The sequence below is a fragment of the Stegostoma tigrinum genome, chromosome 19, assembly GCF_030684315.1.
Source record: "Stegostoma tigrinum isolate sSteTig4 chromosome 19, sSteTig4.hap1, whole genome shotgun sequence".
Lineage (NCBI taxonomy): Eukaryota > Metazoa > Chordata > Chondrichthyes > Orectolobiformes > Stegostomatidae > Stegostoma > Stegostoma tigrinum.
In genome coordinates this window covers 23280789-23298747 of record NC_081372.1, presented here as the reverse complement: position 1 = coordinate 23298747, position 17959 = coordinate 23280789, and the positions used below count along the sequence as shown (strand labels likewise).

At 39.1% G+C, this 17959-nt stretch overlaps 1 protein-coding gene across 3 annotated transcripts; it reads right to left on the bottom strand.

The window, feature by feature from the left end:
• Positions 1–1096: 1096 nt before the first annotated feature.
• Positions 1097–15963, bottom strand: slc32a1 (solute carrier family 32 member 1). Of its 3 annotated transcripts, none has more exons than XM_048550351.2 (4): positions 15522–15963; positions 11585–11733; positions 5584–6344; positions 1097–5024 (listed from the first exon to the last, which is right to left on the bottom strand). In XM_048550351.2, exons 3-4 carry the CDS (start codon positions 5956–5958, stop codon positions 3837–3839), a joined length of 1563 nt encoding a protein of 520 aa, XP_048406308.1. In that variant the 5' UTR covers positions 5959–6344; positions 11585–11733; positions 15522–15963; the 3' UTR covers positions 1097–3836. The 3 variants fall into 3 exon arrangements, with proteins under 3 accessions (XP_048406308.1, XP_048406309.1, XP_048406310.1); XM_048550352.2 differs by having other exon boundaries at positions 15526–15963; XM_048550353.2 differs by having other exon boundaries at positions 15637–15963.
• Between the last annotated feature and the right edge of the window lie 1996 nt (positions 15964–17959).

The window sequence follows — 17959 nt, the reverse complement described above, 5'->3', positions numbered from 1 at the left end:
TTCCTTCTATCAAGCAGGATACTTCTACTTCTCTGGTAAAATATTATTTTGTTCTACAGTCAGAAAAATGTTTAAAAATTGAAACTCATTTTTGATAAGCAAATTTAGCAGTTCAGGCTTTTGTTTTTATTAAAACATATTAAACGAAAAGTATTGTACTTTTAAAGAAAATAATTGAAGAGCTTTGAGGCATTTTTATAAGAAGAAATAATGTGACAATAAAAATACGATTTCGTTCGGGAATATTTCATTTCCAGAGAATGCAACTGAATTGACGTTTCGTTCTTTTATGACAGAGTTAATTTGGTGCAATGATTTTATGTCTGGCTTTGCCTAAGTCATTCATTGCATTTGAAAATGTCCATATTTCCAAGTGTCTTGCTGTCAATTATGTTTTCTAAAAGCTTGTGTGCTAAAGTAAAACAATTAATTTCCGTTCGGTTGCCGTGCTGAATTCAGCCTTTACTAAGTGTCAGTCCTCATGCTAACATTAAAGTAAACATGGCCCACTCAAAATAATAAACGTGCAAGTCTCAGTTCACATTCTTTCGGAAAGTTTCTTAACCAAAGTTTGCGCTCCTCTCCGATACGCTGCAAAATGTGGGGGTGCGTAGTTCAGCAAGTTGCCGCTTGGGAGCGCTCTGCTTGCTGTCTTGTTTTACCGCATTGCAGGGACGCCCCCAAATTCGTGCATAGAATGCATTCCGATAAAAAATTACAGGAGACATTTTGGCGAGTGTTAAAATTCGTACTTTCAGACTAAAAATTGATAATTCCTGCAAAGCACTGCAAGGGCAATAACAAACCTTCCGTACTACCGCCTGAGACTACAATTAAATAGAGTTTGTCAGTTCTCCCTTCTTCGTTTGTGGGTGAAAGAAATTTTCTCGTTAATACAACGCAAAAGAATGGATTATTCGAATAAAATTCTCCATTTCGTGTTTATTTGAACGCAAGTAATGAAATGAAGAGGCACTCGTTTTGCTTTACCTTTCTGAGATAGAAACAAGGCCGATTGTCCGACTTCATCCTCTGTGTTTGAACAATAAATTTAAATTCCAGCCAGACTTTCCTTCCAATTGCTACGAAAAGACGATTTTAATTATGTTTTTATTTTTTCTTTGGAAATATAGGGTCCATACAAAGTTGCATTTATTGCAAATCAGGTGTGCTGTGTTAGGAGCAAGTACAGGAGATTTACAGAGTGCAGAATATTTTAAAACAAAACAAAGAAAGCTTTGTGTGTTATAAGTAGTTGTCACTTTTCGCCAGCTATCGGAGAACAAATTCGATACGAAAAGAAGCTAAAACTAGAAACATATTTATCAGTGAAAACGTTGAATGCAGGTTTCAAATAAACTCGTGACAATTTCTTATTTTTGCCGCCATAAACAATACCAAATACTAAAACGTTTAACGTCCGCCTGCACCTGGATGGAGCAAGGTTTTAGATTAGTTATTTCAGCCCAAACAGAATAAAACTGTATGATTTATTACAATAAAGCCAAAATGCTGCGATTGCGGGAGTTACGTCCTTGATTTTTTTTGTTGCACGTGGGCAAGACGTATTTTGGTTGATCAGTATTTAGATAGTACTGAAATATAATCTTAAAATGTCCCAGGTTACTAGTTTGAAAATACAAGCATTATTATTGCATCGACTTAAATAAAAGGGTGAGTAATGGAAATCAACTGAATACGGTTAAACCCATTTATGCATTGACATTTCTGCAGGTACGGTGACGGTTAACTGTAGAAATTGTGACGAATTGCATTCCCCTGTTAAATGGGATATGACCATCCAGAATCATAGAACCATTCCAAAATTGAAAGCGCCCGTTTGGCCATCGAATTCTCTGTAAGCACAATTTAATTGGCCCCATTCCCAATGAGCAGACGCAGGATGTGGGTTGAGGTGAACGTTGATAGTTACCTGTGCTCAAGCCACCCTTAAGTAGTTAGCGAGAACAATGCATTTCAGTGAAAAAGTACATTTTCTGTAACAATCCCTGCGGCTGCACAATTCGAATCTTTACCAAAATTTGCTATACATTATTTCACTCAGTATCTAACAACAGACATTAACTTGCTTTTTAACATGCAAATACAGTTTTATAAAATCGTGTGAGTTCATCGGTGTTGTGTCAGAGATAGGAGTTTCTGGTATTTGTCCATGAAATCTTCGGGGAAAATGCTGAGAGTGGTTAACGAACTGCGAAACGGTCTTATCACACCAGGAGCAGCGACCAATTTCCTGCAAGGTTATTCATCCATCTGATTTTATCTTTTATCTACCAATACAGAAGGCAATAACTCATCTGTCCTAAATTGAAGTCCAGGTTTCTTGCGTTAAAATCGCATGGCAAAATAAACATGAAAATATTAAGTATCTATAAATAATATATGCACGTGGTTGATTCCACGATTCAGCGCGAATTATAGCCTATCTCCTTTGTAAGTGAAATACTTTCGTACCAATTCTATAAAATCCCGTTCTTCATTCTATTTCCCCTTTCCAATGACACTACTCTTTTAAAATAATCAGTCTCGATACAAGAAACTGCATGTACTGGGATCAAGTGACTCTGACGAACACGATATTGCATTAATTAAATACGATCTTGAAACGCGGATGTGGCAGATATATAAATTGAGAATCTACATTTAACAATTCACCAAAATACGCTCTGATAATTGATAACATCACTGTCCCTATTTTAATTCCGCAGATTCGTACTACCTAAACCTAAATGTGTTGATCCCGCAATCGTTACGGAGCCTGTAATCTGTCGTGAAATTAAATATCGTTAGTTACATAATAGTAAAATAAAGTATCTCGTTGCTGGGTGAGATTTCAATTGTGCTGATTAATGCGATTCATCAATCGACTAATAGTTCGTTTTTCTATCGATTAATTTGATACGTTTTTGATATATGCGTTGTTAATCTAGCAATGAGTTGGTATGGTTTCCTGCCTAACTGTCTGAAATTAAAATGTATGTGGTTTCTCTACTTTGTCGTTGGAAAAAAAAGCAGAAGTCTTAAAGTCGTTTTGGAGTCGACCCTGTAGGTGGAACATTCATATGCAAACAATGTGCGGCTTGTGCCTTAAGTATCACTGTTAACACGGAGAGCACAAGCGCCATTATCTCTCAAAGTCGTCAAAAGAACATCATCAGTTGTGGAAATTTATATTCAATCTATTTTAAACAATGATCATTCACTGATCAAAATACCTGTAATTCCACAGATTTCAACGTTAGAAACAACACCACCAAAAGATACTAGATAGTCATTTATTTTGCCATATATGTATATATATATCTTTATATTACACAATATATACTTCAAGTTAAACTTCGCATTATACATTCCGCCATGTATAACCACACCACACAGACGGTTTAAAACATTTCCACATGTTCATGAAATAATCGCTTGGATAGCACATATATTCCTCTCCCATATAATAAACATGGATTTTAAGACGTTCCCAGTCTCTTGCCTAGAGGCCTCGTTGTCGAAACCTAATAATGTTGGGATGCGAGTTGGTGACAACAAAGCCCGCCAGTACTCATATTTGAAATACTGTGGAAATATTTCAAAGTGTTTTTGAAGGTTGGCCTTGTCATCTCCATTTGCAAAACGCCGAATTACAATTGCATGAGTTGCCGCAATGCGGTCAGAATTGTAATTTTTTTTCATAGTTCCTGCGCTTCATCGTTTTTAAGTAACAATTTGAGTCTGCGCAAAATTAAAATGGGCGCCTATCTGAAAGGTTTTGTGGATCTTGGGGGTGGAAGGGGGATCGGGGAGGGATGTAGCCCAAATGGCTCTCAGTCGCTTGTGTTGGAGGCGAAAGCCTCAATTAGTCCCTCCAGCGAATGGATGAAGCCGGACACACTGCATATAGAACCGATGACAAATATGGAGACATCGAAAAAGACATGATGCCACTGCAGTTTTCGCCACAATATTCGGAGGTGGAAGAGACTCGGGAGCAGAAAACAGAGACCTGCACCCGTTAGGCTCCCAGTCAGGCCCATTAACAGAGCGAAATGGGGGATATACATGGCCATAAACAAGGTCAAGACTACCAGTATGCAGCGTAAAGCTAAGCCCCATGATTTGAGTTTACCATCTACCCCATAACAATTCGTAAACATTGCAATCCTGCCCTCCTGGAAAAAAGACTTCTCTAAGACTTCTACAGCTGCGAAGAATGGCAGCGGATAGGACAGCAAAGCTTTGGCCACTAGAAAAACGTTGACCACTGCCCTAATAGTGGAGGGCAGGTTGTCTGTGATCACCTCCTTTGTCTCATCTGCCCAGGTTAGATAGGCTACCAGGGCGAACAGTCCCTTTAATATACACGCTGCTATATGAGTCCAGTTCATCATACTGTGGAATTCTTTGGGGCTTTTCATGTTGCCCTCCAGCGACGGCAGGAAGATCTGTGACGTGTAGCTAAAGACGATAATACCGATGGAAATTGGGAACTTTTTTACATCAATGTAGAATTTGACTTTGTCCCAGGCCCAGTCCCGGGCTCGAGACAGGCAGTAGGCGATCACTAAGATGTTAATTACAAAATGTGCCAGAGTGCAGAGCAAGCTGAACTTGGACACCGCTTTGAGATTTTTGAGGAACGCGCAAGGTAATAGTATCGCAGTGGCCAAGATAGACCACGACTTTTCAGAGACGGGCAGATTCGGGAAACTGTTATACATAAGGTTGCCACTTACAACCACATACAAAACGCAGGTCATTATTAACTCAATGATTTGGGCTACATTCACGACCCTGCCACCCAGCTTCGGAAAGCGAGGGGCACAGCAGGCATTGGCAATGTCTACATAGGAGTCTCTTACTCTCACCAGCTCGCCGTCTTCGTTTTCCTCGTACAGGCAAGCAATCAGGATCTTTCCCGTGTAGCAACACACAACCGCGGCGAAAATGATTAAAAACAGACCAAGATATCCTCCGTGCAGGATAGCATAGGGGAGACCCAGAACGAACATACCCTGAAAGACAGACAGTGCAATATGGACAGATTTTTTTAAATCAATATCAATTCTCACAGGAAACTGGGCACAGATTTACAGTGCAGGAAATATTAGTCAGACATGCGAAAGATTATATGTTGCAGCTGAACTGTATTATATAGTCATCTAATGAATGCTACATAAATTATGCCTTTTATAACAGCCTGCATTCAATGTTGTTGAGGAGGTTATTGCTGCTCAAAGTAAACGATTAATCTTCAGTAGCTAATCTATTATTACTTTTTATGGCATTCGTTATTCTGCATTCAGTTTCAAGGGTATGCATCGGGTGCAACAAACCGCACGATCTTAGAAACTCAGATTGTCTATCAATTACAGCCCATTCTAATTTAATGGCACATTCGCATAATTCTATTCTTCCAGAGGACAATGAAGAGATCAGGTGCGATCTGAATCACTGTAACTTTGAATTTATTTTATCATCAACTGAGAGCCAAAGTTGCTGCTCGCCACTACAGTGAGATGAAGTGTTCGTTTTCTGTTTAAAGTAATGAATGGAAAAAGATGTCTGTTTTACCTGGATGGCATTTGTCACGTTCCAGCCCGCTTCCCAGGCAGTGATTTTGGGCTTCCCCTGAGCTGCTAATTCCACACACGGCTCTCCATCCTTGGAGGTTGAAGGAGGCAGACCAGTCCCGTCCCTCTGGTAGTGACTATCGCCCTCAGCCACTGGCTCTGCATCTCCGCTCACCTCTTCAGGCTTCAAAATGTCCATCTGTAGACCCTGACGATGCTCATAGTCCAAGTCATCACATTGGGCAAATCCTACAGCTTCCTCATCTGTCGCCGCTTGAAAGCCCATTCTGGCGAACACCCCGCTAACTTTAGCCTGAGATCTGTTCGAGACGGAAGTAGCAACATTTGAAAGCTTGTTTTTTATAAGCGTTGCCATCGCTACTTGCTTCTTGGGAGATTCTCTCGTGTAGAAAAGGGAAGTTTTTAAATTGCACGGTAAAGATTTGTGGAGAGGGAGGGAGGGGGGTGTGGGACCCCAACTGCTATCTCCAGTTCTTACTGAAAGTGTACCTGTCCTTCCAGTCTTTTCCGAGGATCATGACAGCTTTTCGCGTTGGACTCTATAACCTTCCCTGCCGCATCCTGAGCTGCTCTCACTCACTGCAAGGGTGAAAGCCGCAAACCGGGGAAAGGCGCCGGGTCCTGGGCTCGGAGCTTTCTCCCTCTCTGTCTGTCTCTGCGCAGATATCCGCCCAGTCTCAGCCGCCTGGGTCCCAGTTGGTTTCCTTCAGCCGGAATGATGCCAGTTCTGCTGTGGAGATCCTTAGGGGACGAATGAAAGGCGACGTGTCACACAATTGACAACGCAAGCCATTGCTTTGCTAACCACGTCTCGAAACCCGACACATTCATCCATTAGCCAGAGAGGCTGGATGCATTCAGATGGGAGGAGCGCTCGCCACCCACCCTCCGCCCCCACATCCCGACCCATTCTGTCCTATCCAGAACACTGCTCCAGTTCTCAGCATCGTAAGACATTGCAAACTCTGTGATAACTTGCCATTAATGTTTGCGTAAATAACAGCAAAGTGCAACGCATTAAAAAGTCTCAGTGAACGGGCATCTCCTCCTATATTTCTGAAATGTACGTCAGGTGACCCCAGTGAATGAACGGCATTCTCAGCTCCTGAATTAAACCGACTAATTGTTTGTCTTCTTACAGAGAGGAAGCAGAAGTTCTACCTACACAGCGTCAGCTATTAAAAGTTCCAGACATTTCCTTCCTAGATTCCTTTCTCCCTTTGGAATGAGACTAACTGTGATCTCTGGATTGGACTTTGCCAATCCATGTTTGCCAACTATCTGCATTTCTGTTGAATTGAACGTGAAATGCGGAAATAAATTCGTTTTTGCCGCCGGCGGAATATTCTTTCCGTGATTCAGTTAGTTTTAAAAAATGAGTCCGATGTTTCTAAAGTCGTGTATCAGGGCACCGATTTCAATATTTACCTGTGAATACTGAGGTGCAGAATTGTGCAGAGTCTAGGTAATGGAATTAGGCACTTTTCGACGTAAGATTAGCAAATTAGTGATTTTTTTCCCCCAATGGAGTGTAGCTGCCATAAAGCAAATATTGTCAAATCCCCAGAACGAGTCTTCCCGGTCAGCAAACATGAAACCTTCGTTTTTTTAAAAAAATGCACAATTGCAAACTGCTTTTTCACAATTAATGACAGTTAAGAGACACAACTATCCACCCCGGTCAACACGAAAAATTGCCGTAGATCTTCCTGTGATTAAAAACAGAGTTTAAGGCAGCTCTGTTTAATTCTAATCCTTCCAAACCCAAATCAGATTATCCATTTAATTTTCATCAATAGTCCCATTCGTTTAAATTCTTCAGGTTATCCTCGTTTTTGGAATTTGGAGCGAATTGTGGATTGGAAAGTCACATCTGTCTTTGTATGAAGCAGACTTTAGAATTCGCTCTAAAATAAAGGGTGAATTTATCTGAGCGTTTTAACTTGCACTCGAGTTGTGGGAAGTCATTCTAAACCACCGGCAGTATTTCCGTTCCCTCGCATTTCTCTCAGGGACCACTTGAAATGGAATTAGAGAGTTTGATGCAGCTAATCAACTCGCTGTGCCAAGGGAATTCCCATTTTACTTAGTACAGATCTAATGCATTCTGCTAGTATGTGGAGAGATGAGTGAAACGGATTTTGTTTATTGGAACACATTTGACAATCAGCCAAACTTACCATGCACGGGATGGTTAAGGTGGCATCTTCGCAAACCACTGATGAAAATGTATTCAAAGTCAATTTGAATTCATACAGTTTAATACCATGATCTGGGTGGCGACCGGTTTGTGCTTTTGGTTTACTGATCCTTATCACCATGATTTCAAAATGCAGGTTACATACATTCTACTTTCAATTATGAACCTTTTACAGCATTTATTTATTTTCCCCCTTTTGCCATTTTTTTTGTTCTTGCTGCTAATCGATTAAATAATGTGAGGGTGAAACGGTTCTGGCCGATGAGACCAGAAGGCAGCGTTCTCCCGTTTTTGTTAAAATCTGATCATTCTTTCTTTTTCAAATGCAGGACACATGGCATCCTCACATCAGGAAGAGCAGCTCCGCCCAGTCGTGTTTACTTTTTTATATGAATTTGCAATTTGAGGGGTTCAAAATGATATTGCGTGAGTTTCGAAATTTTGTAATAAATGTTAGGCAGTAAAAGCATAATCCCTGTGAAGTCAAATTACAGGAGGATTTAAAAGAGGACACAATTAGTTGCAATGGGAAAAGTCCGCCACAGATGCAACGAATTCCTGCAATCAAGAATGGTGTACAGCAAACTGCAAGCGAACTAAACCCATTCGGACAATCTTGAAAATTAGGTAACTAATTGACAAAATACAGAATTTGAAATACAGAATTTGCTACGCTAACGCGGGCTTTATCAGATATAAGCTCATAGGAAATTTCGAATTTATGCAGCATATTTTCAGTTAATAACATTTCAAACTTTGAAAGTTAGGACAAATGAAGTGCATGTTTAACTGTAAATGACCTGTTACAATATAGTTTCTTGATACAATGGAAAACACAGTCTATTTTCTGACGTTAAGCAAACGCTGATGTTAAAACAAAAACATTTAAATTGTTTCTCTATATATTTTATCATTATAATACCAAGCATATAGAATTATTTATTCAATCTATAACTGCCGCAAAAAATGCTATTGCTTTGTGCAGAAAAACAAAAAAAAGTAAGCCAGCTGGCCCAAAACGAGAAAGATTTCAATGACTTGTAACTATATCCCGGACTTCAATTTATGAAACTTGCTCCACGGGTAGATAGATTAATATTTCCGGGTTTGCGCCCTTGTTGACAGAATATAAGTCGTAGTTTCAGACGTTTAGTTTCGTGGCAGATTATCTGATTTACAAATGTCATCAGGCAGCATGCAAGTTCAGAGCGTGCTGTTTTATTGGACACGGAAGAATGATTTAGCATTTATTTCCCTTCTTTCAAATTCATGTGACGTCAGACAGGACCTTGCATCAGATAAGCGACTTTTGAAAGTGTGGTGACCATTGTTAAGTAGGTAAACCAGCGGGCCATTCGTAATGGAAAAATAACCAATTCCATGCTAAGCATTTTTATTTGGTATCAGTGAGTTTTAACTTGCCTGCCTGTGCAAAATGGGATGGTAACTGTAGCTTAATGCTACTATAACATTGATAAAAAGTAGTTTCCAAGACGTTAACTCGAAAGCATCCGTCCAATGTCAGCAAAAGTGTGAAGAGCTTGCTTCCAAATGTAGTAAACTACTAAACCGAGTAACTGCAGCTATGACAACCAAACTGCGATTTGACGCCAGATGAAGTCCAGCTTGAAGACAAATCAAGTTCATTTATGGGCGAGTTCATCTGAATGATTCCGAGAGAAAGCAGGATTTATGCTGACTCCATACTATTACGTGTTTGCATTAAAATGACATCCTTGGAAATATCCACTGTTGTGTATTCTAGAAAATAATAGCTATTGGTTTCACAGTGGGACAAATATTCTTCTTTTGGTTCATCTGCTTGAGGTCATTGAACTGAATGCCCCATAATAACTTTCTTTTTATTCACTCGTGGAATGGGATGTCACTATCCGTCACTCGAATGACATTAATTTGAATTTTAGGGAGTATTGAAGCATTGTTGCTATCATTGCACTAGCAATCCAGAGACCCGGAATAATGAGTAAGAGGAATGAATTCAATTTGCATTGTGGTAGCTGGTAAAAATGATCAACATTGAATTAAGAAAGGAGTATTGGCAACTATAAAGCAATTTGATTATTGTGAACCATATCCTGTTTAACAATACCCGTTAGAAAGGAAATTTTGGCTTACCCAGTGTGATGTTCACATGACTTCAGACCACAAACACTGGGGCTGATTTTGTCTGTCCTCTTGTGGATACTCAGTTGTGTCAAACCAATGCAGAAGGGTTGCACGCGAGTGTGCCTCCACCACATGTATTGCAAAAGTTCAAAAATGTGGCTCCCTGACTTGTCAAGGACAATGAAGAATGGATAATAAATGCTTGCCTGGACTGTGACAGTCAAATTCAATGACTACATGTCTTTTAAAAATCCAAACACGTAGATATGAGTTTTAAGGAAGTTTCATCTGATATGAGCAATCCCACATCTATTCAGCTAAAAAAGTGAAATTGGTCAATAGTATGAAAACGGATGATTTTTGCTTCTGTGTCTTTTTATATCAATAATAATAAAGATATAGCTGAATTTTGCATTTACAAATTGAGAAGGAAAAGGGATAGGATTATCAGCACAATCATGCAAGTTGTAAATCTGGAGTATAAGAGCATGGTGTAGCAGTTTAGATATTATGCATCATAATGGTAAACACCATCCTGCAACACAGGTGAAACACACAAAAAAACTTGCCTGCATTTACTGGGACAGCAGGCACAACATAATAATATCTGCTGTATAGAGAAGTTTTTAAAAGGATGAATGATTTGTAATCATATAGCATTTCTGACAATCACCTTGGCTTCTCAAACTGACAACAAGAACCTTCAAAGCATAGTCACTGTTGCAGTACAGGAAGCACAGTGGTCAATCTGTGCACAGCAAACACCACAAAATGGTGTTGTATTAAGGGAAAATAATTTGTCTCATTGACATAGGTTGAGGGATAAATAATGTTAATGTTAGTACACTGGTGATGACTCCCCATAGCCTATCTTTAAATTAAGCCAGTTCATTCATCAAAAATTGCAGGGATAATCAACCATCCATACTGTACTATCTATGGAGTGAGTTAGCAATGTTGTCAACTTTTATGACTGATGAATCTTTCAGGTTTCCACGTCTAGACATTCACAGTATTTTGGACAGTGAATGATGACAGACTGAATATATATCAGCAGATAATTTGTTTTATTGACTTGTTGACCACATTTCTTTAGGTTTGTTCCCTTATATTATGAATTTTCATTTGGTTTGCACACTGATCATCATTTTCTTGTTGAAACAAATGCTTAGGTGAACAATTGTATAGCAAAATGGCCTATGGAAGAATTGAAGAGTGTGTATCTATGAGGTTGCAGATGTTTCAAGTTTTTGTCTAAACATATAAGTTTAAACTTGCAATTACACATGGTCATATGGAAGTTTCAATCACAATTCTCCATAACTGAAGAGGAACAATGTGTAATGTAATGTTAAAACTGAGCTATTGACTGCCAATATAGGTGCTTCCATTTGTTAATAGCAGATTTATTTGTTACTTTATGTTATGTATGACATAGCAGTAAGTCTAAATGGGCAGCAAGTCTTGCTGCCCTACCATGCAACCAATGTTTTTTTGAAATTAGATCAAGCTAGCTTTATGTGTGTACAACACAGAACAGGTACTATATGCCAGGAACATCCCTGCCTCCCCATCCCACAGCATTCACCACCACTCTACCACCATCCCCACATATACACATCACTGTCATTTAAGGACAGAACTTTGTATTCACCTCTAGTGTCTAAGCTTGTAATTTTTTGAATCAGCATTATTTATTATCAGTTTCATAATGTTTGCAGTTCTGGTGGTGTCTGCTTCAAATTGGGATGATAACTATTGTGTGGTACACTTCAACAATAGTCAGCACCTTATCTTTACATCCTGTAAAGAGAACAGAAAGGTATTAAGTAGTGGTCCATTTTGGTATTGTATTATCATTGTTTATGCATTTGGTAAAAGCTGTAGACATGTTCTAGAACTACATAATTTACATGGTTCTGAACTTTCCTCTAATTTTCCATATTGACAACACTTACAACATTTTACTTTGAAGAAATCTGATTTGTTTTTCATTTGCTTAAGTTTACAGTGTGCACCAATTTGTCATATGACAGTTTTATAACTTAAGGTCACTGTGATTTTGTTCATTGAAAGTGTTCTCACCCATACATTCTCTCTTCTATCCTCTCTTCTATCATGACACATTTAAATTATTTGCCAATCAATGTTTTCAATTCTATGCTTTTAAAAAATATATCCTCACTCACCTTTCCATATGTCTCAAGAAACTTTTTATGTATATCTTTGCAACAATGACCTTTGATTGTGTTCTTATATATTTTGTCCTGTTCACATAGCACCCAATGCTTGCGGCCTATATTCTCTCCATGTTAAAATCACCTCAATGTTTAAAAAAGTCTCACCCTTGCTTTCAACATTCTCTAAGGGGTTGATGTTTCTTATCTCAGTAAAATCCTCCATGAAAGAACACTTGAATATCAGTATTTTTCTAATTTTGCCCTCTTGACCAACCAAAATTTAATTACTCTACCTTAAAACTCTAGAACTCCACCACAAAACGCCTCCCGATTTCTGCCCACAAACCTCTTCATCACTCAAACTGCCATTTCCTCCTTTAAGATGCTCCCTAAAACTAGCTATTTAAGTTTTGTCCAACTGCCACCCTGGTTCTGTGATATAGCATTAAGAATTATTTAATATATTCCTATCAAACAATTTGGGATTTTTTTTTCCATGTTAAAGGTACCAAATGTATCCAACTTCTTTGTTGCATTGCCACTTTACAGCAATATCTAGCTTCATTTTTATGATCTTCATTAAATTAGCCAATGTCTTCCAGATTCATAATCAGGCTCTCCAACTAGATGTTCTAGAATTTAGTACTTTTGACATCAAGCCAGATTTAACTACTACTTTGCCAATTCAGAGATTGCCTTCCTCTATCAGAGGGCAAGGTTGTAGTGACAAGCATCAACATCGAGTGGTGGTTTGGTTAGCTCATTTAGCTTGATGACTACAGTCTGGTGAAACATCATAAAATCAAATCAGCAACATCCCAGAATGGTTATGGTAGCTCATGGAGGCCCTGGCCCTCATGAAACCCCAATGCTTGTGGATAGCTGCACTTCAAAGTTATACAAAAACAATTATTTCCCCTCTAACAGAAATAAAAATCTGTGGTGCCTTATGGACTATGCCTAATTACTCCCATCAAAACTCACTTAGTTCACTCCATTATATAAGCTACAAAGGCTTCACTTAATGTTCAACTATTCACATTGCAAATTTTCACCCAAAGTGGAATATGAAACTTTTCTACTCATAGATTCAAATTTTTAAAAAATTGTCGTCTTTAATCCTCAATGTGTAGGATTGAAAATTATCCATGACTAATAATTAATCCTGTGGTGCACTAAATGACCTGCTAGGAATTTATAAGTGCCCACCATATTCGCTTTTTCTTCACATATTTGAATGACCAACCATTCCATTCATATTAAAGCAATGTTACACATTTGTTTACAGATAAGTGCAATACTGAAGCTTATAAACAGGCAAAATACAAATTTGATACTATATTTGTAAGTCAGATTGAGTGTTTAAAAATGTGTTAATAGTTATGATAGTTATTTCCAACAGGTTCTTAAAAATATGTAGGCCTGTAATTAGCTTTTTCCAGATTTATGGCAAATATGTACTCACAATCTGAGTACAAAATTAACTGATGAGGATCTGTTCTGTTTCAAAATTCAAATGCTTATTTGCAACAATCAGACAATCAAAATGTTAACAATCTTCACACCTTTGCAGACAAATTAGTGTTAACTGCTGCCTCTCTGGTAACAAAATAGCCCACTTAGGTTGCCACTTTTACAATAGCACCTCTGCAATGTGTTGAATTACTTTGTCACCTCATTATCTCATCCCAAATGTCTTTATGTGGAATTGCATTTGTGTCTTTGCAAAATATAGTTCCAGTATTGCATTGTGATACTTGGGAAAGGAGGATGATCTTGTTTAGTCTCATTGTTAAAATTAATAAAGATGGCATTTTTTCATGACAGATGCAGCCCACTCAATGGAAAATACACAAAAAATACTCAGTAATAACATTCACTAAAAGTACAGAAATAAATTTACTAAATGAAATCAGTTCAAAATATTTCACTTATTGTGTTCAAGTAATTGGCAAAGTTGAAAGCTGAGCAAAAACTGGGCATTTGGACTCAACACCACTAAACAATTGAGCACTATATTTGGTTGAACTATCATGCTTCTAGATGGTTAATCCATTAAACAATACATTGTATAGCACCAGTTCAAAGGTTAAATCAGCACCTGCCTAAAACATGCAAGCCAACAGACCTAAGTTTTACTTTGGCTTATCCCATGAAAAGCTGAATTCCCTTAAGGGAATTCTCAAGAAGGGTCTTGGCCTGAAACATCAGCTTTCCTGCCCCGAAGATGCTGCTTGGCCTGTTGTGTTCATCCAGCTCTAGACCTTGCTACTTCAGATTCTCCAGCATCTGCAGTTCACACTCCCTCTTCCCTTAAGGGATGTATTCACACATGCATATGTACACATGGGTACATAACAGTTCCTAAGAGTGCAGATTATTGTTACATTATTTCATATTTGTGTTATCCCCACACATTTGCATGCTATCCTTACAAGAACTCTAGCTGATGACAGCTCAGTGGATCAATTGTTTTGAAGTGCTCGTACAGATCTTAGAAGGATTTCCACAATGTTGCAGAGGTGTAGCAGACGTGAGAAAAAATGTTATCTATAAATATTTCAGTAGGAACAATGCACATTTTATGATGAGAGATTCATTGTACACAATTTGAAGCAAGAAATTGAAACTTGAACATCATGTTTGTAATATGTTCTGTCGCAAAAATCTGGTCAAGCTATTTATCCCGGAACTAAAGTCGCTCCAAATCCAGGTAACTGTTTAGACCTCTCTTAATGCTAAACTAAGTTTTCCGTTCCCTGTCATTAAGCACTGTAACTGGAAATCATTTTTTTTTTAATAAAAGGTAGTATCAGCAGCTTTAGAATCTGACTGAAAGCGTTGAAAACTCCTAAATAAACTTCGTCTTTTACAGGGGGATGCACCCCCTCGCGTAAGTGCTTGCTAAACTGTTTGGAAAAGTAATTCTCAATTTTAGGCTTTGAGAGGTAGTTAGGCAATGCAACGGTATGCAGTTCGTTAACTTCAAATTGTACATTGTCCATACGGTGCGACATAGGAACTGCTTCAACTAAAAATATTTACGTTTTAACTACTTTATGAAATAATATTAATCTTAATGTACTTCAAACACAAAAATAATCTTTCTTGCTTTGTACAGCGACGTGCGAAATTCTTTATGATAGTGTACTTTCTATTTTGCTACGCTGCTCCTCTCCATTACACCTTGAAAGCTTATTGCATTTACAAACGACAAGAAACGATTTATTTCAGAGCCTCCACTCTTACAACTGACAAAACGGTCATTATTAAAGGAACTGGTCTGTAAAATCGAGACAACTAATGACCTATATACTTAGAGTTTTGGAGGCTAATTTTGGTCAATAGTGAGGTTACATTTAACGCGATCCGAACGCCAAATGCCTGAATTTTATTATGATTTGGTCATACCTACTTGCATTTCGTCAATTTAAATTGCATGTTTTCTTCCCTTCACACAGTTTTAACTGTGACTGTCAAACACCATTAGTCCATTCTGCATAGGGCACTGTGGAATCATTCTTACTTTTTAGATGTACGAGCTCGGGATCCAATGCCTGGTACCAGATATAGACAAAGACACTGAATTGCTTTAGCTGCGAGTGTAAATAACGCACTTATTTGAAGCATTCATCTCTGTATTCAGAAGCCGGCTTTAGCTCGTCGCCTTGAGACTTCTGAATAAACGACAGTAATCATCACAGAAAGATTCCGTGATCGCCCACAGGTGCCTTGTCCAATCTTACGGGTTTAGACTTCCAAGCCAATTACTGTCGTTGGAAGCCCGAGCCGAACGTTTCTTTAAATTGCAAAGGCAGGGCTTAACAAGTGACTGACTCTATCAGTGCGCTGAACTGAAACAAAAGGTAAAAGCCTCGCTTTGGGATCGGGATGAGGGGTTTTGCTTCCAAAATGAAACGCAACTAACGTTAAGATATTATAATTTCCGACCTTCAGCTTTTGGAAACCACAGTTTTATCCTTACACATTCCTTAATTCAGTACCGAGAGAGAGGTTTTTGAAGGGTGAAAGAGTATGCATCACAGCCACTTCGCCATGGATTTTGAACATGCATATTGTCACTTCTATTAAATGAATTTTCGAAGTGTCCAAGGCAGTTTTATGCAGTTTACAGCGCCTGACTGAAAATTGGAACACTGCAAGTATCACGTGTTTATCACACTCCCTCTTCAGATTTATTGCGCGTGGTTTACGCATAGATTCAAAACTCTTCTCTCAGTCAGTTATCTTTTAATCATTCAGATACGACACATGGAATTCAGTGCAAATAATATAGCAAATTGAGTATCGTTATGTAAAAAGAAACCTCAGGTTTTTTTAAGGAACCCATGAGACACTTGAATAATATCAAAACACCGTGGATGCTGGAGATCTGAAATATAAAGAGAGTGGATAGGCCATGCTAAATTGCCTGTAGTGTTCAGGGGTGTGTGGGTTATAGGGGAATGGGTCTGGGTGGGATGCTCCAAGGGGCGGTGTGGACTTATTGGGCCGAAGAGGCTGTTTCCACACTGTAGGGAATCTATCTAGAAAGAACACTGGACAAACTCAGCAGGTTTTGCAGCATCTGTTGACACAGGAATAGGGTTAACTCCAGTGCTGTTATTTGACCGGAATTTTTTATCTCCGCAGATGCTGCCGGACTTGCTGAATTTGTCCAGCGCTTTCTATTCTTATTCTGTGAAATATTTGAGCACTGAATTTACACTCTGGGCTAGGTGGGCGAGATTGCTCCCTTTCTGTCACTGGTGCCGAGCTGCACTTAAACAATAGCCTGGCATGTAAGCTCACTTGCTCATTTTCAGCGACGCTAACTCATTTAGTGCCGTGTGGATCCTGCCTGACAGCCACCCGTACGTTGGAAATGGACCCCAGCGTACCTGTTACCTCTAGTGAACAATTCGCTGTGTCAAGCTTGACACATACTCCTGTCTGGCAATCAGACAATTCGTGTAAGGTACATTACACTGAAAACTGATGCGTTCTTCCGTTCATTTCACCAATGGCGAATCAAAGTCCAAATTCCTTGAAACAGAAACAGGGGACCATCAGTCGAGAGCACATCGATATTTTGCGTGTTGAAGCACTGTTTAGATTTTTTTTGGTTCAACTATCTCGGCCCTGGAACGGAAAGGTTACATTTCGCGGAGGGCCTTCTGTTAAACTTGAATGAGCGAGTGGTGACTGAGAAAGGGTTGCGGGTAAAGTCACTTCAATGTGGCAAGTCAGGGCCATGTTTGTTGATCTTACCGCCCACTCCAGCTGCAACTAAAGTACAACAATGACTCGGCCGCCGCATCTGGCTGGAAGCTACTTGAAAAGCTTTTAATAGTAACGTGAGCGGCTAATGAAATCATCAGCGCCCAGAGACAGAGCCCTGTCTAGGCACCAACATGCAGCCAGTCAGGGCTCGTTTACCAAGGTCACTGGATGCTGCAGCTCTCTGCAGGACCCAGAAATGAGTTTGTGCACAAACCGTGCAAGGTCCAAATGTCGCAGTTATTGTCAAGCTGCGGACGCAAGAGTTGCTGGCGTCTGGTGAAGTAACTAGGCCAGATGTTAAATATAGGACCTGTGACGCTTTTCCTTACTTATCCTGCAAACACCTGAGTTTAGCGGAATTATGTTTATTCTCCCTGCCCCTTTGACAGGATATGTATTTGATCCTTTCTCTTGCCAAATGCAAGGACATAGTGATGTGGGTAGTTATGCAATATTTGTCTTGTGTTGCTTATAGCTGAGAAATAATTAGAATTCTGTTGGAGAACCCACTAAATTGCTTTGAGTTTACTTTCATATGTGTCGATGTTTGTGAGACTTTAGAAGGA